Source organism: Lepidochelys kempii, chromosome 10, assembly GCF_965140285.1.
Source record: "Lepidochelys kempii isolate rLepKem1 chromosome 10, rLepKem1.hap1, whole genome shotgun sequence".
NCBI lineage: Eukaryota > Metazoa > Chordata > Testudines > Cheloniidae > Lepidochelys > Lepidochelys kempii.
This window is the reverse complement of record NC_136389.1, coordinates 58,238,203-58,259,159: the sequence shown is the minus strand read 5'-3', so window position 1 is coordinate 58,259,159 and position 20,957 is coordinate 58,238,203. Positions and strand designations below refer to the sequence as shown.

General features: G+C 42.8%; 1 protein-coding gene across 6 annotated transcripts in view; it reads left to right on the top strand.

Annotated features, from left to right (window-relative positions):
* Positions 1-20,957, top strand: part of RNF111 (ring finger protein 111) — a 91,659-nt gene that overhangs the window by 14,774 nt on the left and 55,928 nt on the right. For 4 of the 6 annotated variants that reach the window (XM_073303732.1, XM_073303731.1, XM_073303729.1 and 1 more), the window contains exons 2-4: positions 590-1,479; positions 2,521-2,643; positions 5,522-5,648. In XM_073303732.1, coding sequence (XP_073159833.1) covers positions 609-1,479; positions 2,521-2,643; positions 5,522-5,648 — 1,121 coding nt within the window. In that variant the 5' untranslated portion in view covers positions 590-608. The remainder of the gene's footprint in view (positions 1-589; positions 1,480-2,520; positions 2,644-5,521; positions 5,649-20,957) is intronic. The other 2 variants (XM_073303734.1, XM_073303733.1) reach the window with 1 other exon arrangement.

The following is a 20,957-nucleotide window of genomic DNA, read 5'->3' as shown; positions in this document are numbered from 1 at the left end:
ACTGCATAACTTGTACTGGATGGTTATATCCTTAAAGCTCGCTTGCTTTTGAGTTCCTTACTGGGTTTCTGTCTTATGTCCTGGTGATTAGAATCTCTGAATATGCCATATTGGATGTCTTACTATAAGTTGTTGGCTTCTAGTGTAAAAGGTTGTTTGGGACCACCAGCAGGTTGAGTCATAGAAAGCCCATTATGTCATTATTGTCCTATCTTAATATTTTGGAGTCACTATTCTTTCACCTATTTATATACCTGTAAGGCCCTTTAAATGCTGATGAGAGTTGCGTATAAAGCCCCCTTGGCCAAAGGTAGAATAGACATTTTGTCTGACTACATTTCTAGAAATAATTCTAGAAATAAATAAATTGTCTGGAATAAAATCAGAACATATTTCTAGCAGAAAAAATACTTCATAAAACCAATGTTTTTTCTGGCATATTAGTGAAAGAAGCAAAATAGCTAGCCATACTCCCATTGCCACTAAAAGTTGTGGTATTTTTTTGGTTGTTAATCTATAGCTATTCTAGTGCAACATTAATAGCAGGTTAATTTTTTTTTTTTTGATGCATGTCTGATTTTCTTTCCAGGACTTCTTTGTAGTTTTCCATGTCTCAATGGACTCCCAAATGTAATATAGTCTATACTATAAAAGCGGATATGAAGAGTGAAGTTCCCTCTGATGCACCAAAGAGACAGGAGAGTCTGAAGGGGATCCTCTTGAATCCTGAGCCCATTGGGGCAGCCAAAAGTTTCCCTGCAGAAGTTGAGATGATTGCCAATAAAGTAGGGAATGAATTCTCTCACTTGTGTGGTGACTCTCAAAAGCAGGACATGAATGGCAATCATCCAGAACAAGACAAAGGTATCGTAGTGCGGAAAAAACGCAAGAGTCAGCAGGCTGGCCCTTCATATGCTCAAAACTGTGGTGTTAAAGAAAACCAGGGAATTTTAGGACTAAGACAACGCCTAGAAACACAAAGTGAAGACAATGATTCTTCTTTTAGTGACTGTGTGTCTTCACCTTCATCTAGCCTACATTTTGGAGACTCTGATACAATCACATCTGATGAGGAAAAGGAGACCCCTGTAAGACATACTCAGGCAGTGTTGAGTACAAGTAGAACTCATAGTGCAAGGTCACAAAAGTGGCCTCGTACTGAGACAGAATCTGTACCTGGACTGTTAATGAAACGACCCTGTTTTCATAGCAATTCACCGAGAAGACCTCCATATAGAAAGAGGTTTGTGAAAACCAGTTCCTCACAGCGAACACAAAACCAAAAAGAACGAATTTTAATTCAGAGAAAAAAACGGGAGGTATTAGCTCGAAGAAAGTATGCTTTGCTACCCAGCTCTAGCAGTTCCAGTGAGAATGACCTCAGTAGTGAATCTTCCTCAAGTTCTTCCACTGAAGGAGAGGAAGACTTATTTGTATCTCCTGGTGACAACCACCAAAACAGTACAACTGTTCCCTCAGGTAAAATGGAGCTCTTGTTTTTTTTGAGTGAGTAATCTAGTTGGTTATTAATCTGTTCATTTTCCGGTGAATAGTATGTGCATGGTTTTCCTTAGCCTTTTTGTTTATAGACCTTACAAATGCTGCTCTTCCTTTAAAAAAGGAAATAGGTTATTTGGGAGAGTGTACTATAGTTCTCCCATTAAGAGAGTTCAGTATTTAATATATATCTGAGTAATGATGTACTTTTAATTTGTAACAGAATTAAACTGAGAGTTTAAGTTCCTATAACCATGTTAGCCCTAAGTCCTGCACTAGGATAAAATAATGGTTCCCAGACGGTGGTCCACCGGCAGCATGGATAAGAATCAATGATTTTAAAAAACAAACCATTTTTGAAATTAAATGCAGGTTTATATAAAAACATACGTAAATCGGAAATTGACAACCTATGTTAAGGTCTAAACTTTTATTTCATTTATTAAAATTATTTAAATTAAATACAAAATACAGTACTGAGCAGTCTGTACAGTTTTGCTGCCGTTTTAAATAAAGACCATTGGACAGGTGAAAGTTACTGGCTAAATACCTGGAACCAGAGTTTGCTGAATTTCTAAAGCAGCTTTTGAGAACAATAGCCTCTTCTGTATGTGCAGAGAGAATTTTTTTTCCATTTTAATTCAACTAATTCTGTTCAATGATTAGTTCAGACTTGAGAAACTAATTTGCAGTTGAACAAACAGGAATGCTTCTTTTTCCTTTTCCAGTCTGAGTAAAACTAGGTATGAGAGGATGAGATCTTCGTTTTCTTCAATGTTTTTTAACTAGTGACTAGAAACATTCAGTTCACTAGCTACAGATAATAAAATCATTAATACAGGGTTCAGGTTTCCCAGTGACCTCTTGTAACCTTTCAGAACATTGAGTTCTGCAAAATTTAAACTTCAGAAAACCAGGAAATATACAGTTAGGGTACACACCATACAACCTTAACTCTGCCGTCCATGGCCCTAAAATACCCATAACAGATGTACTCATGCTCTGATTTTTTTGTCATTGCAGTGGAAAGGAGCTACCTACCCTACATTCAGACATTTAGGGCTTGTCTACACTTGAAAGGCTACAGTGGCACTGCTGCAGCACATCAGTGTAGATCCTACACTGGGGGTTCTTTCGTTGGCGTAGGTAGGTAGGTGTAGGAATTTCTCTCCACAGGAGAATCCTAGCTCCCCCCTACTGAGTTCTCTCAGCTTCTTTATCAGGTCCAGGTGCCTAATGATCCTTATGGAGCTCTTATCCCACAGGACAGGAGGCAGGCACAGGTGCACTAATTGGCTCTTACTCCGATCACCTGTTAACCCCATCTCTGAAGCCCATCAGTATGTATCTAAATAAGTGTCTTACCATTGTCTGTGGAATATGTAAATTTAGTTTCCTTTTTCCAATAAGCTGCTTCACTCATGGAAAGTGGGTGTGTATAATAGACTCCTGGAAAAATTGTCATGAAATACTCCTGAGGGCATTCTGCACCAAAATATTAAAAATTCTGTGCACAATATTTTAGAATTCTGCAATTTTTTTGTCAAATAAATGTGGAGGCTACAGCATGGCATTGGGGAGCACAGGCCACTGGCTGCAAAGAGGTGGGATCACTCTGCAGCTCCACCCCAAGACATAGACTCAGCGGTGGGGCTGCTCCCAACCCTGACACAGTGCAAGGACTGGGCCTGCCCCAGAAACACCCCAGGGACCTGCCCCTCTGTGCCGGGTGCACCAGGTGTGGGCAGGCAGGCTCAGCAAGGCAGGATCCAAGTATGGAGGGGCTTAGTGTGGGGGGATCCAGGTGTGGGTTGAGAGGGTTCTGTGTGGAGCAACCTCTGTGCAGGCGGCTTGTTATGAGAGCAACAGTAATGGGACTATGCAGGGAGGTCCAGGTGAAGGTGGTTGGGGCTCAGTGGTGGGGGGGCGTGGGTGGCAGAATAAAGCTTGGCAGTGGGGTCTGGATGTGGGGGGGGTTCAGTGGGGAGGTCCAGATGCTGGGGAGTGGGGTTCAATAGGGTGGGGATCCAGGTGAAGCTGGTTGAGGCTCGGGGGGGTGGTGATCTGGGTGCAGGTGGCTTGTTGTGGTGGTCCAAGTGCAGGGGAAATGGGGCATGGCGGGGGGGGCTCTGGGTGTGTGTGTGGGGTGAGGCTGGAGGGAGACTGGATGCATGGGCTTTGAGCGAATGGGGGAGCAGCTCCCTGTACAGTGATCCCTTCCCTTCTCCTGCAGCTGAAGAGCAATGGGTGCAGGAAGCAAGTGGGGGGAGAGTTTGCAGAGCTTTCTGCAGCCTGGGGAGAAATCTGGGGTTGGGTCTGACCCAGCCCCAGATGCTGTACAGGGGAAGTGCAAGGACTAGCAGCTGAGCACGGCCCAGGGTATCTACAGCCAGGTCTTCCCCAGTCCCACCGTCTGCCCCACAGTAGTTTACCTGTCTGCTAGCTGTGCTGGGCACCCAAAACATACCGCTGGGGAGGGTCACATGACCACTCTTCCCTTTGCTTCCCCATCAGAGAGTCATTTTTCTGCTAGGAAGCAAAGAAATCTGTGGGGGACATGAATTTTGTGCATGCACAGTGGCGCACAATTCCCCCAGGAGTAATGAAAATATTATCATTAAAGACCAAATCTATTCTGCAAACTGATGACAATGGGACAATATTACTTGCCTATCAGAATATTGCTCTTGCAAAGTGAGTGGGTGAGCACAGCTTTGCAAAACTGGCTTAATATTTTGGGTATTTGACTCCAGCTGGCTGGGTAAAAATAATACAGAAATATTCAGTATTTAGAAAGTAAAAACCAATAGGCAATAACTTAATTTTTTAGCCTCTTGAAAAAGATTTGTTTGCCAAAAAGTTAGGGAAAAATATTGACAAGTGATTCTTCCCTTCCCCTCCCCTCCCCCCACCAGTTGAGATTTCACTTGTATGCCCTTGCAGTCAGCAGTGTTCCCAACACTCAGAAACTCTTATTTTAACATCAGAACATGCTGAATCTCTTCTTTTATATATGAATAGCTATGACAAAAGGAGGTGGCAAATACAGATTTAATTTTGTAACTGTTTACTTACAAGTTGTAGAAAACATAATGCAATTAGGACACAGTTTAAACTTACATGTGGTATTCTCCCCAAGTCTTTTTGGTCTTACATTTTTTTGGTGAGACTTCATGCAAGTTACAAAATGCATCCAATCATCAAAACTGAAGACACAATTTCTACATTCTAATATGTTTCCTCTAAAATACATAGCCCTCACAGTCTCTTACCCAAAAGTCTTAGTAAAGGGATAGGCTGTGTAAAAATGCTTGTAAGTTCCAATGTGTTCATGCAGGCTCCTTTAAGATTTAGATCACAGTTTGGCACTCTTCAGTTCTTTCTAAACTCCTTTTCTAGTGTACCTTTTAGGTGTTCATTAAATGAAATAAAGTGGTACAGATAATGAGACTAAAATGTTTTAAATTATCTGTGATAGAAGATTGCATATCTACTTGCTGTCTGTTTCTAGCCTTTGAACTTCATCTTATTTCCATTAACTGTAGAGATGTTCAGTTCAAGATTATCAGTTATTTTTTTATCTGTTGCTTTGGTAATCTAAAACTGAAAAATCTCAGTAAGTTGAGTTGTGTTGTCTCCCTCAAAACCTAAAAACGTAGTTGTTGAGGGTTCGGAGAGGGTAGTGTTGAATCAGTCCTGCTTCTCTGAATAATTATTTTGGATCAGATTTGGTAGATGCTTTTCACGGGCTTGCATTACAGATTTGTTACATTATCACTACTGTATCCCTTTTACTTGTGTATATACTATAAAATGCAAATACAGTTTAATAAAGGCAGTTTTTTAATATATAAAGGTAATAACTTATAAACAAAAAATGAATTCCATGAGTGCAGGGGACTGGACTAGATGACCTCTCGAGGTCCCTTCCAGTCCCATGGTTCTATGACTCTTGTATGAAAAAGGCAATATCAAATGTACATAATCCAAACTGTTGATTTTTCTCTCCCCTTCCCTGCTCCAGGAAGTATTGATGAAGATGTTGTAGTGATTGAAGCATCCTCCACTCCCCAGGTCACTGCCAATGAAGAAATCAATGTTACCTCAACAGACAGTGAAGTGGAAATCGTAACAGTTGGAGAAAGCTATCGGTAAGATTAGCCTCTATCTCTTTGTATGGTGGGTGAGTTGAGTGGGATAGTTTATCTCCTGTGTAAGTAACTTAAAAAAAAATGCTAACCTCCTAAAAATGTGGATATCAGTTTAAAAAGCATGTTATACTTTGTGTGTGTGTTTTGTATAGTCTTCATTAACAGCCTGAAAACAAGCAAGAAGTAATGTTGTTCAAAATGGTTTGTATGTATGGAGGATATCCATATCAAAATTTGATTCTCATTTCCACTAGTGATCCTTGGTTTTAGGACGTTGGACAAAATCCACAAGGATGTTACAGATGTCTGTCTGTCCTTGCAGAGTGTCTGATGAGCCACAAGTTCTCCAGGTTGAGAATTTGCCTTCCTACTAGAGCTAGATGCTTTTGTCAGGCAACTTTGCTTGAAGCAGAAAACTTGGCACTGACATGTGGAGCCACTCAAGTGCCTCTGCAACAAATATATACATATCTATTTGTTGTTGAGGGTGTGTTGCAACTTCTAAAACTTGAAGGATTGTAGAAATCATTTTTAGAAGGTGGTTGTAACTTTTTTATCAAAGCTGATTTCTGATGAAATTAACTAAGGGAGTTGCATAGACTCAGACTTCAAGGCCAGAAAGGACCATCCTCTAGTCTGACCACCTGCACATTGCAGGCCACAGAACCTCACCCACCCACTCCTGTAATAGACGCATAACCTCTGGCTAAGTTACTGAAGTTTTCAATCCTTGTTTTAAAGACTTCAGGTTACAGAGACTCCACCTTTTACACCCTAGTTTAAACCTGGAAGTGACCCATGTCTCATGCTGCAGAGGAAGGTGAACAACCCTTAGGCTCTCTGCCAATCTTACCTGGGTGAAAATTCCTTCCTGACCCCAAATATGGTGATCAGTTAGACCCTAAGTATGTGGACAAGACTTACCACCCAGACACCTAGGAAAGAATTCTCTGCAGTAACTCAGAGCCCTCCCCATCTAGTGTTCTGTCTCCAGCCGTTGGAGATACTTGCTGCTAGCCATCACAGATCAACTACATGTCATTATAGGCAGTCTCATCATACCGTCCTCTCCATATATATATCACGATCAATCTTGGAGACAGTTAGGTTTTTTGCCCCCCTTGGAAGGCTGTTCCAGAACTTCACTCCTCTGATGGTTAGAAACCTTAATCTAATTTCAGGTCTAAATGTGTTTATAACCATTTGTTCTTGTGTCCACACTGGCGCTTAACTTAAATATCTCCTCTCCCTCTGTGGTATTTATCCACCTGATGTATTCATAGAGAGCAATCATATCTCCTATCAGCCTTCTTTTGGTTAGGCTAAACAAGCCAAGCTCTTTGAGTCTCCTATCATAAGGTAGGTTTTCCTCTCCTCAGGTCATGCTAATAGCCCTTCTATGCACCTGTTCCAGTTTGAATTAATCATTCTTAAACATGGAGACCAGAATTGCACAGAGTATTACAGATGAAGTCTCACCAGTGCCTTGTATAATGGTACTAACACTTCCCTGTCTCTACTGGAAATACCTCACCGGATGCATCCTACGACTGCATTAGAGTTTTTCATGGCTGCATCACATTGGCAGCTCATAGTCCTGCTGTGATCAGCCAGTACACTCAGGTCTTTGAATAATAATATTTAACAAGAATGACAAAATGATATTCCCGCAGAGTCATTTGGTTTGAATAAATTAACTGCATTCTAATCATAAGCATCTACTTCTTTGAGCGTGCTCCTTAAAGCAGTAGTGGGTCACTTATTTGGAAGTGTGTGTGTGTGTTTCACAGAAATATCTGTTAATACAACCCCCACTTCCATAAATGTATTTTATAGGTCTGAAACATGACATTTGCTTCAGATTAGTCTGTGCACCAGCAAGATTACAGTCCTAATAGGCAACATAAAACAAGATAACACACAGTGGGAAGGAAAGGGAGGAGAGACAGGATAAATCAACTTTATTTTTTGCACATAGTATGGCCTGTAGCTCTTTATCTTAATTTATTTTCGTTTTTAAAATCATGAATTTTCCTTTGGAGTACTGTTTCTTGTTGACTCTGCGGTTTTAGCCCTTGCCTATTTTCTCAGTCTTGTGCATTTTTAACTCTTGCCCATCATCTTCAGAGATGCCTGCTCAGTCCACGTTAATGTACATTATTAAGAGCTGCAGCAGTATTTTTCAGGATGCTTGGAAAGATTTTTCAGATACCTCTCAAACTATCACTTTAAGCTTTCTGTGTATTGTAGATAACCTTTAAAGCGTCAAAAATGTGCCTAGATTAAGCTGATTGCATTTATAGACCATTAATTCAAGGCTTGATTAAAGATGGATGGGATTCGTTTACATATTCAGCTTTTTCTCTGCTCAGCATAATTAAGAAAAGGTTTGTGTCGTAGCCAAAAGGACTAAAGGAGAGTATCAGATAAAGGCTAGGAGTACTTCTGGCACCTTAGAGAAGACTAACCAATTTATTTGCCACAAGTACTCCTTTTCTTTTTGCGAATACAGACTAACACGGCTGTTACTCTGAAAGATAAAGGCTAGTGTTTCTCTTCTCCTCCTCCCCCAAATACATGAATCTGGCTCCCATTGATGGCAATGGTAGCCTTGCCAGTGGTAGCAAGATTAGGTCAAAGGCCTGTTCCTTTTGATGCATTTTGATGACATCTGTCAATAAGTTTTAGATTGTATTGAATTTGCCAGCTCCTTCAATATGCAGATTACTAATAAATTTAAATCTTTAATGGCGTGGCAAGGGTAACAGTCTGTTCTTCTACTGTTTACTACTGGTCTTCAGCTACGAGGAAAAGACCTCCTTCTAAAACAAAGCACTGTATCCTTGGCAACTTTCAGTTGAACACATGCATGTAATTACTTTGTCTTTCTCTACAGTTTTATATATTTGTGTTTTATAATAGCAATGCTGATCTTCAGCTCTAGGATTCAGTCATCTAATGACTGAAAGAGGTCCTCAACTCGGCCTTAAGCCTTAGGTTTTTCCAGGCAATCATTAAATGCCAGAAAATGCCCTCCCTACCAGTCAATTATTCTTTACTGTGGTGAAGTTATCTTAGCCCTGGTCTACACTAGGAGTTGAGGTCGAATTTAGCAGCATTAAATCGATTTAACCCTGCACCCGCCACATGATGAAGCCTTTTTTTTGACTTAAAGGGCTCTTAAAATCGATTTCCTTACTCGACCCCCGACAAGGGGATTAGCGCTTAAATTTGCCTTGCCGGGTCGAATTTGGAGTACTGTGGACGCAATTAGACGGTATTGGCCCCCGGGAGCTATCCCAGAGTGCTCTATTGTGACCGCTCTGGACAGCACTCTCAACTCGGATGCACTGGCCAGGTAGACAGGAAAAGGCCCACAAACTTTTGAATTTCAATTTCCTGTTTGCATGGTCATCTGCAGCTTGCCATGCTACCCAGAGCTCATAGAATCATAGAATAGAATCATAGAATATCAGGGTTGGAAGGGACCCCAGAAGGTCATCTAGTCCAACCCCCTGCTCAAAGCAGGACCAATTCCCAGTTAAATCATCCCAGCCAGGGTTTTGTCAAGCCTGACCTTAAAAACCTCTAAGGAAGGAGATCAGCAGAGGTGACCATGATGGAATACCAGAATCGCAAAAGAGCTCCAGCATGGACCGAACGGGAGGTACGGGATCTGATTGCTGTATGGGGAGAGGAATCCGTGCTATCAGAACTCAGTTCCGGTTTTCGAAATGCCAAAACATTTGTCAAAATCTCCCAGGGCATGAAGAACAAAGGCCATAACAGGGACCCGAACCAGTGCCGCATGAAATTTAAGGAGCTGAGGCAAGCCTACCAGAAAACCAGAGAGGCAAATAGCCGCTCCGGGTCAGAGCCCCAAACATGCTGCTTCTATGATGAGCTGCAGTGCCATTTTAGGGGGTTCAGCCACCACTACCCCAGCCATGTTGTTTGACTCCTTCAATGGAGATGGAGGCAACACAGAAGCAGGTTTTGGGGACGAGGAAGATAGCTCACAGCAAGCAAGCGTAGAAACCGGTTTTCCCGACAGCCAGGAACTGTTTCTCACCCTGTACCTGGAGCCAGTACCCCCCTGAACCCACCCAAGGCTGCCTCCCGGACCCGCCAGGTGGAGAAGGGACCTCTGGTGAGTGTACCTTTTTAAAATACTATACATGGTTTAAAAGCAAGCATGTTTAATGATTAATTTGCCCTGGCATTTGCGGCTCTCCTGGATGTACTCCCAAAGCTTTTGCAAAAGGTTTCTGGGGAGGGCAGCCTTATTCCATCCACCATGGTAGGACAGTTTACCACACCAGACCAGTAGCACGTACTCTGGAATCATTGTAGAACAAAGCATTGCAGTGTATGTTTGCTGGCATTCAAACAACATCTGTTCTTTATCTCTCTGTGTTATCCTCAGGAGAGTGATATCATTCAGGGTCACCTGGCTGAAATAGGGTGCTTTTCTTAAGGGCACATTCAGAGGTGCCCGTTCCTGCTGGGCTGTTTGCCTGTGGCTGAACAGAAATGTTCCCCGCTGTTAGCCACGGTGAGGGGTGAGGGGCTAGCCACTTGGAGGGGGGAGGCAAAATGCGACCTTGGAACGAAAGCACATGTGCTGTGTATGTAATGTTAACAGCAAGGTTTACCCTGAAAGAGTGTAGCCATTATTCTATAAAATGTGTCTTTTTAAATACCACTGTCCTTTTTTTTTTCTCCACCAGCTGCATGTGTTTCAAGGATCACAGGATCTTCTCCTTCCCAGAGGCTAGTGAAGATTAGAAGGCGAAAAATTGCACTCGTGATGAAATGTTCTCTGACCTCATGCTGTCCTCCCACACTGACAGAGCACAGACGAATGCGTGGAGGCAGACAATGTCAGAGTGCAGGAAAGCACAAAATGACCGGGAGGAGAGGTGGCGGGCTGAAGAGAGTAAGTGGCGGGCTGAGGAGAGGGCTGAAGCTGAAAGGTGGCGGCAGCATGATAAGAGGAGGCAGGATTCAATGCTGAGGCTGCTGGAGGATCAAACTAATATGCTCCAGCGTATGGTTGAGCTTCAGGAAAGGCAGCAGGAGCACAGACCGCCGCTACAGCCCCTGTGTAACCAACCGCTCTCCTCCCCAAGTTCCATAGCCTCCTCACCCAGATGCCCAAGAACACGGTGGGGGAGCTTCCGGCCACCCAGCAACTCCACCCCAGAGGATTGCCCAAGCAACAAAAGGCTGGCATTCAATAAGTTTTAAAGTTTTAAACTTTTAAAGTGCTGTGTGTCCTTGTCCTTCCCTCCTCCACCACCCCTCCCAGTGCTTCTCACCTCCACCACCTGTCCCGGGCTACCTTGGCAGTTATCCCCTTATTTGTGTTATGAAATAATAAAGAATGCATGAATGTGAAGCAACAATGACTTTATTGCCTCTGCAAGTGGTGATCGAAGGGAGGAGGGGAGGGTGCTTAGCTTACAGGTAAGTAGAGTGAACCAAGGGGCGGGGCGTTTCATCAAGGAGAAACAAACAGAACTTTCACACCGTAGCCTGGCCAGTCATGAAACTGGTCTTCAGAGATTCTCCGATGCACACCGCACCCTCCTGTGCTCTTCTAACTGCCCTGTTGTCAGGCTGCGCGTAACCAGCGGCCAGGCTATTTGCCTCAACCTCTCACCCCACCATAAACGTCTCCCCCTTACTCTCACAGATATTGTGGAGCGCATAGCAAGCAGTAATAACAGTGGGAATATTGGTTTCGCTCAGGTCTAACAGAGTCAGTAAACTACACCAGCGCGCTTTTAAATGTCCTAATGCACATTCTACCACCATTTTCCACTTGCTCAGCCTGTAGTTGCACAGCTCCTGACTACTGTCCAGGAGGCTGCCTGTGTACGCTTCATGAGCCGTGGCATTAAGCAGTAGGCTGGGTCCCCAAGGATAACTATAGGCATTTCAGCATCCCCAACAGTTATTTTCTGGTCTGGGAATAAAGTCCCTTCCTGCAGCTTTTGAAACAGACCAGAGTTCCTGAAGATAAGAGCGTCATGTACCTTTCCCAGCAATCCCACTTTGATATTGGTGAAACGTCCCTTGTGATCCACCAGAGCTTGCAGCACTATTGAAAACTACCTCTTGCGGTTTATGTACTCGCCGGCTTGGTGCTCCGGTGCCAAGATAGGGATATGGGTTCCATCTATGGACCCACCACAGTTAGGGAATCCCATTGCAGCAAAGCCATCCACTATGACCTGCACATTTCCCAGGGTCACTACCCTTGATATCAGCAGATCTTTGATTGCATTGGCTACTTGCATCACAGAAGCCCCCACAGTTGATTTGCCCACTCCAAATTGATTCCCGACTGACCGGTAGCTGTCTGGCGTTGCAAGCTTTCACAGGGCTATTGCCACTCGCTTCTCAACTGTGAGGGCTGCTCTGATCTTGGTATTCTGGTGCTTCAGGGCAGGGGAAAGCAAGTCACAAAGTTTCATGAAAGTGCCCTTACGCATGCGAAAGTTTTGCAGCCACTGGGAATCATCCCAGACCCGCAACACTATGCGGTCCCACCAGTCTGTGCTAGTTTCCCGGGCCCAGAATCGGCATTCCATGGCATGAACCTGCCCTATTAGCACCATGATGCCTGCATTGCCAAGGCCCGTGCTTTGAGAGAAGTCTGTGTCCATGTCTTCATCACTCTCGTCACCGCGCTGATGTCGCCTACTTGCCCGGTTTCGCTTTGGCAGGTTCTGGTGCTGCATATACTGCTAGATAATGCATGTGGTATTTAATGTGCTCCTAATTGCCAAAGTGATCTGAGCGGGCTCCATGCTTGCTGCAGTATGGCGTCTGTACAGAAAAAAGGCGGAGAACGATTGTCTGCCATTGCTCTGACAGAGGGAGGGGCGACTGATGACATGGCTTACAGGATTGGCTTACAGGGAATTAAAATCAACAAAGGGGGTGGCTTTACATCAAGGAGAAACAAAAACAGCTGTCACACAGAATGGCCCCCTCAAAGGTTGAACTCAAAACCCTGTGTTTAGCAGGCCAATGCTCAACCACTAAGCTATTCCTCCCTCTTGTATTTCAGGCAGGACTTGAGGGAGGGAGGGGGGAGCAAATGCATACAAAACAAATCTGGTCTATTTCTTGTTTTGATCCAGTCCATCTATCTTTTACATCTTTGGCTGGCAGCAGACGGTGCAGAAGGACTGCAAGCCATCCACATCTCTTGGCTGCTCGGCAGAAGATGGTACAATAGGACTGCTAGCCATCCATATTTCTTGCCTGCTCACCATAAGATGGTAGAATAGGACTGCCTGCAGGACTAAAGAGAGTGACCTGGTCGAGTCACTCCTAATGTAGTCCCTGCACCCATGTCTGCCCAGGCGCTCTTGACTGACGCGGCCAGGAGCACCTCGGAGATGACGATGGTGGCTACCAGTCCTATTGTACCGTCTGCTGCCACAAGGCTATGGGTTGCTGCTGCTGTGTAGCAATGCAGTACCATGTCTGCCAGCACCCAGGAGACATACGGTGACAGTGAGCTGAGCGGGCTCCATGCTTGCCCTGGTATGGTGTCTGCACAGGTAACTCAGGAAAAAAGGCACGAAACGATTGTCTGCCGTTGCTTTCACAGAGGGAGGGAGGGAAGGAGGGCCTGATGACATGGACCCAGAACCACCCGTGACGATGTTTTTTGCCTCATCAGGCATTGGGATCTTAACCCAGAATTCCAATGGGCAGCAGAGACTGCGGGAATTGTGGGATAGCTACCCACAGTGCAACACTCCGAAAGTCGACGCTAGCCTCAGTACTGTGGAAGCACTCTGCCGAGTTAATGCACTTAATGCACTTAGAGCATTTTGTGTGGGGACACACACAATTGACTACTTAAACGATTTCTAAAAAACCGACTTCTATAAATTCAACCTAATTTTGTAGTGTAGACATACCCTTAGTACTTCCTATTCAGACCAAAGTCATGTGGCCTGGTCAGGCACATCACAGCGTTTCCAGAATTACAAATTTTGTTGCTGTTCTGCTGAACAGAAGGTGCCATCAGCAGTCTTAAAATTCCCACTTAATTCAGAGTTTTAGTTTCAAATATTGTGAATAAACTGAACATTCTGACATAGTTGTTCACCACTATTTAGAATACTGTTCAAAGCAAAAATAAGTGTCTGTCTTATGTTCAGCTTCACATAACTCTCATATAGATAAAGCAGGTTACATTTTTTAAAAGTCAAGGATGTGTTTTGGAGGGAAGTAAAAATCTAAGTCAAGTGAGAATAAAACATGAAAATACAATATACAGTACTCTAATTTATAGTATCACTTTTCTGTCTAATCTAGAAGATAGATTTTCTTACAATACCTATTTTAAATGTATTGAATAAGTCTTGTGTAAGGAATGGGTAGTGTTAACACACACACACCCCCAACCCGGATAGGTCATGGTAGTTTATGAACTTGTCATTTTGGTTTCAGTAATTTGGATGGCTGTAAATTTAAAAAGAGAAATTTTACAACTTCTTTGATTCACAAAGTTTTGAGGTTTTTATGTCTATTTTAGGTATTTTGCCATCAAGTTAAGTACATTTGTTTTCTGTATCCTTTACAGTTTCTATACCCAATATACACCCCAAAAAATGGAGGTCAGCTGGTGTAATGCTCTACTTATCTCATATAATAGAAAATGCAGCCTTTATTTAATTTTTAATGACTTTAGGTTCTGATCCTGCTAATAGTTGCACGTCTCCTTAACTGTACTCCTGTTAGTCATCCCACTTACTTCAATGATAGTAAAGGTAAGTACATATGTTTTTGTGGAATTGGACTCTTATAACAGAGCATCTTAATTCAGTGAGAGAGGATGTTCAGTGTCACAGGAAATCTTAGCTTTAATTTTTTTTAAATATTCCCTTTTGAAATTTTTCGAAGAAGTCAAAGGATATTAGATATGTCTCTTACTAATATTAATGGAAGGTATATCTAAACCCTTTAGACTACTCAACCCTTGGGTTTTAAATTTCCTGTTAGAAAACTGACCTGAGGAGTCCCAGGTACAGCTGAATTTGCTTCATGACATTCTTCTGCATAACCTCTATGGAAAGAGGTCTGAGAGATTATATTAAGAGACATTTGTGGAAGGGAGAGAGAGGGAGGTATTAACAATAACTTCTTTAGTAAATGATGATGGTTTGTGTCTCTTCAGCTATTTTTCAGTTGACAATATTTTGCATGCTAAGTAGGTACTTTCCACTGTAGAAATGTATGTTATATTCTAGCTCTATTAATACTTGACTATAAGAAGACTGATAGTGAGAAAAAGATCTGTCATTTTGTTACCTGCAATCCTACTTAATGAATGAATTATATGGCACATGCGGTATTGCAGAGAAGTACTGTTTACTGCAGATTTGGGAGTATGTAAAATATTTCCATTGTTGCCATCAAATCTGTTATAGTTAAAACATGGATTATAGTAATTCCTGTGTTAAGCTATTGATCCCCTATTAAGTGATGACTCATTGAGTAGTTATTCAGTAGTATTAGATATTAGCTTTAGCCCTATTGTTTAAAAGGTGCTTGTGAGCAGCTAACTGTATTTTTGATGATTTAACTTTTATTCAAGTTTGTCACTAGACTTAAGTAATGGTAGTTTAAAATTTGTCCCTCCTCTGGGGGGAATTATATTAGGATTGAGACATGGAGTTAATCTTCAGATATTTGATCGTAAGTGATATTCTTTCTCTTTGCCAAAACTAACGTAAAAATCATATTTAAAATTCTGAAGTGCTAATGGCCTGAGAATTGAAAAGTTCAGTATTTTAAAAAACATTAAATTTGTTAACCTCAAAGTGGGAGATGAAATAAGTATGAGAGATCCGAAGTTGTGACTTTGTATAAGGAACTTGTTAGTATAAGGAATCTGTTTGTGGGAGACTTTTGAAGTTAGTTGATCTCTACTCTCTTGTACAAGTAAAACAAAGAAAGGTATTACTTCTTCAAACACTGTTTAAAAGGTGATAGTGTATCAAAGAACCCTTAACAAAGTACCTAAATTATGCATCAGGTATATGTTTAATTTACAAACTAGTGAATTAAAACTGGAGCAAAAATTATGATGCTTTATAGTACTTTATTAAAAAAAAATCAACAGTGCGCGTCAACTTTTTTTGGTGGTAATGAGATGGGGAAATCTTCTTGGAGCTCAGCTGACTGTCAGTATGTTGAAATTAATCCCTACTGGCCACTCATAGTCAAAGAATTACTAGTTAAGGTCAGAAAGAAGAAAATGTAATAGTAAACAAAGCACTTAAATTATTTGGTTCATGGTGAGCCCTTCTTTCAGATGATGGTTACTCGTGGTGAGGGAGGAGGATACTGAGGGAAAATATGCCTGCTAGAACTGTGTAAGGAACAGTAATTCCATTTTGTGGAGGATTTTGAGAGCAACTTGTTTTTTGTTTTGATTTGGTTCAAAATGTTTTGATTTTTGTAGCAAAACCCTGCAAGAATTAGTTTCTCAGATAACAAAATGTTTAGTCCCAAATGTCATAACAAAATATTTTGACCTGGAACAGAAATTCCACTAGTGGCCATGTTGTGTGTAGTTTTCAGTGTGTCATTTAATCAGGGCAGGGAAGAGGGGTAGCTGAGGAGTAGGACGCTGACTTTTTAAAACAAACAAATGGACTAGGACGAGTGGTGGTGGTGGTGGTGAGGTGAAAGAGGAGTGGGGCCCCTTACTACAAAACTCTCCCTCTCCTCCAGTGTTTGGGAGCACTTTTCTGTGGTGATGGGGCTGTCAAACATGGCTGTCTTCCACTACTGTGAAGGGGGGGGCCTCTTGAGACTCCCCATAGCATCTTAGTACCACCTCCTTAGGTGGACCACAGATTGCCAGTCTCACAGACTGCATCCACTATGAATGCATTGAGGCTGAGAGCTGTTGTTGACAGCAGTTCCTGCACCTTGTAATGCTATCCAGAAACTGACTCACAACCAGATTGAGGCAGTGAGTGAAGCTAGGGATGTGGAAGAGACCATTGTGCTCTGTCTTTATGATTACTCCCTTGTTGCTGCAAAGCCAGCAGAGAGGGACCTTAGCCATTCCTCTATGACATCATGCAGCTTTTCCAAGATTATGCTGAAAACCATGACTGTGGCATGCTGTCAACTGAGGATGTACATGTTGCCAGAGCTGCTGCCAGTCTCTCTGCTGCTCCTGACCTAGTAGGCTGTAACATATGTAGTCGGCTGTCTGACCACTGAGCCATATGTGAGTAGTCAGGTGTACCCTTCTACATTCAGTTACCCAGACCATACTGTTCTGCAATTCTTAAAGTAGCACACTGATCTGATACTGCCTTGTTAGTAAAACAGGAACATCTAGGAATCTGATACAAGGGGACTTAATCTCACCCTCCACGTAGGAAAAAGGAAGTATGTCCATACCTACCATCTTTGCACATTCTGCTGCATGCTCCTGGACTTAGCTGAAAGTACTTGAGTGCTTGTCCATAAGTATTCCACCACTCAGTTCCTTCTCACTACCCACTGCTGCAAGACTGAGCTCCTCAGTGTCTGCATCTTTATGCATCCCTTTTTGCTCTTAGCTGTAAGTATGTGTACTCCCTTCTTTTTCTTCTCTGACTGGGAGTGTCCTGGTATTGGGACATAGGGAGGGATGTTATTAAGTCTCCTAGGTTTAAGTATTGCCCCTCTTGGAGACTGGCAGTTCTGGTAAATGATGGGCACATAACATGCCATTTTGTTTAGGAGAAGTACATCTCTGATAAATGTGTGGTGTGCAATTCCTTTTCTAGAAGGTCCTTGAAAGCTAGAGAGGCAGATTTAAAGATAATTTTGTTAGATCTATCTATGCAGCTAGTCACTGATCTGGGGAGGGCAGACCCCCTTTGAAAAGTTTCACCTCAGTACAGGAGTGTCCCCATCGGCTTCAGATCCAGTAATTCAGCTCCAATCTGGAAAGACCGGTGATGGCTTCAGACAGAGGTAGGGCTGATAAAACCTGGATCCTCAGATAAGAAGGGGCGTTGCTAATCTGAGAAAAGCAGGGACAAATCTCAATGGGAGTTTCCCAGCGAGAAGAGGTCTGTCATCTCACCTCTTTGGTTCTAAGGGGACTTTATGGATTGATGTGGGTAACCACTCTGAGGGAGCGTGGTACTGGGGCTTTGGGACTACTTGGGGACTCACAATCCGCTGCTGCCAGGGCATCAGGGATTACCTGAGCACAGAGTGCTTTGGAGTCAGTTACTATGGTACAGACCTCATCAGCACTACTCCCCTAAACGCTACTTGCTTCTACACAGAGTGTCTGTACCAAGTGCACTGGCATAGCCAACCCTAAGGTTTGTGGCACTGCCTCTCTCAATACAAAAAAGCATGCAGTAACAATGGACCTTCAAGTCTTATAAGAGTCAGTCTCCCTTGCTATCCACTGGACTAAAAATCCCTCTTGTGGTACTGATGCCTTTTATGTCATTGGCACAGAGTACTGTTCTGGGGCTTATGTCCTGTGGAATCCTAGTACTCGGGCTTCTGATGCTTCCCCTTCCTCCCCCTCCCCCTTAGGTTTAGAATGTTCATTGTCCTCTTCTGACGCTCAACACAACAGGGAAGGCAGGGAAGGCTCCCTTACTTATTACAAATCTGAAGGGGTGTGTCAAGGTTCCTTCCCCACTCTGAACTCTAGGGTACAGATGTGGGGACCTGCATGAAAACCTCCTAAGCTTACTTTTACCAGCTTAGGTTAACACTTCCCCAAGGTACAAACTATTTTACCCTTTGCCCTTGGACTTCCACTGCCACCACCAAACGTTTATCTGGATTTATTTTATTAGGAAAGCGTTGTTTGGAAATGTCTTCCCCCCCCCCAAATCCTCCCAACCCTTGCACCCCACTTCCTGGGGATGGTTTGATAAAAATCCTCACCAGTTTGCATAGGTGACCACAGACCCAAACCCTTGGATCTTAAGAACAATTAAAAAACAACATTCAGTTCTTGAAAAGAAGAATTTGAATAGAAGTAACAGTAAAAAAAGAAGTAACAATAAAAAGAATCACCTCTGTAAAATCAGGATGGTAAATACCTTACAGGGTTATTAGATTCAAAACATAGAGAATCCCTCTAGGCAAAACCTTAAATTACAAAAAGACACACAGACAGGAATATCCATTCTATTCAGCACAGCTTAATTTCTCAGCCATTTAAAGAAATCATAATCTAACGTATATCTAGCTAGATTACTTACTAAGTTCTAAGACTCCATTCCTGTTCTGTCCCCGGCGAAAGCATCACACAGACAGGCTTTGTTTTTCCCTTCCCCCAGCTTTTGAAAGTATCTTGTCTCCTCATTGGTCATTTTGGTCAGGTGCCAGCGAGGTTATCCTAGCTTCTTAACCCTTTACAGGTGAGAGGATTTTTTCTCTGGCCAGGAGGGATTTTAAAGGGGTTTACCCTTCCCTTTATATTTATGACAGGGAGTAGAGGGCTTCACTTAGGACACAGCAGGTTTGTGAGTAGACACTTGCCCTGGTGCTCCTTTCTGATATAATGTTATAACATAGCTCTGTTGGAACCTGTGGGGTCTTTAAGGTCTTAGATATCATGCCTTTGCATCTTCTCCTAGAATGAGAACCTTGTGAGACCCTGACACTCCAATATTCACCGCTGTCACGTAATTAGGATATGTTTTGTAAAAAGTATATCTTGTGAGGTATCATTCTAAAAGTCTTGATCTGCTAAACATTAATATTGTTTGTGTTATTGTCGTATGGGAAGTAATGAAGTTTGACTATGTATGTGTTACTGAAAGATATTGTGAGGTTGAAAACATCCGCAGGCAGCCTTTCATGTACGACCATTAAAAAGGCCAAACAATGTTAATGGCTTATTCAGGGAATGCACACAAGCATAAAGATTACCCCAGGAACTGTGTACAATAGAAACATCTCAGAGATAGCACTACACAATGGTAACTGTTTGACCCAGGTCACAGCAAAAGAGCTTTCCAGCAAGTGGGAGGAAGATATAAAAGGGGGACAATGACCTCATGAGGGTACCTCACTATCCCTGCAACATCAAACCTGGAAAGACCTGAGGGGCAAGGACTGAACTGTAGGAAGTGATGGTCCCAGGCTAGAAGGATCTTAAGCCTATGTATGAAAACCTGGGAAAGCCAAGGCAACTTGTACCTTAAGAATCTGCCAGCCTGTTTATCACTCAGAGTGAGCATTTGCTAATTTATATCTTACCTATGTAATGTGTTAAGCTCAGTTTGCGATTTGTTTATTTACTAAGCTTTGATCTGTTTGCTATCCCTTGTAATCACTTAAAATCTACCTTTTGTAGTTAATAAACTTGTTTTGTTTATTCTAAAATTTTGTGTAATTCATAACTGGAGGGGGCCAAAAGCTGTGCATATCTTCCTGCACATTGAGAGAGGAAGCGGATTTCACAAGCTTACGCTGTACAGTTTTCTGTGCAGTGCAAGACAATATAATTTTGGATTTGCACCCCTTAGGGGGTGTGCACTTGAGTGTTGAGCAGTCCCCTAGCTGATTCTTCCCATGCAGAGCTGATTTCAGTGTCTGTGTCTTTCTGCAGCTGGGCAAGTCCCTACCCCATGTGTGTGCTACAGGAGGCATAAGGGCCTGGCACAGCAGGACAAGGTGAGGGAGTCCAGGCTTGATGACTCCAGTACATCAGGTGGCACCCCGGAGTTGGGGACAACCCATCACAAACCTCTCCTACCCTGTATCCGGAAACTGCAGTGTCTCAGATTGCAGTTCATGAACCTGACAGTTCAGGCAATATCAGCAGCTGTTTTGTCCTCATCCCTATCTGAGGCAGTGGTGGTTCGTTGAGTGCTGGTCCTGACATGTATTGCACACGTGGGTATGCATGTGTGCCCTGCGCCTGAGTCCGGATAGTCTTTGTAAATAATGTCACTTGGCCTGCACATTTTCAGTTGCTCTCCTCATGTTCTAGACTGAGGGCAGAAGAGGCAGTGTGGGCCAATACTTCTCCAGTTCCTTCTTATGTACCACATGGCCAGAGTCAGAATCCTCTATGTCCACAGATTTCTCCAGCTTCTTTATTAGTCAATAAATATATATTGTAAATAGTTTTATTATTTAGCATAATTAAAATTTTAATACAGTAAGGTTAAGCTTAGCTCTTCCCCCTCTTGGGGAGTCCATTCCCACAGACTGGGAATGATTCCCAATCCTGGGAGTCAAGAATTCAGTCCCTTACCCTAACTCTCTCTCTGTGTGTGATGA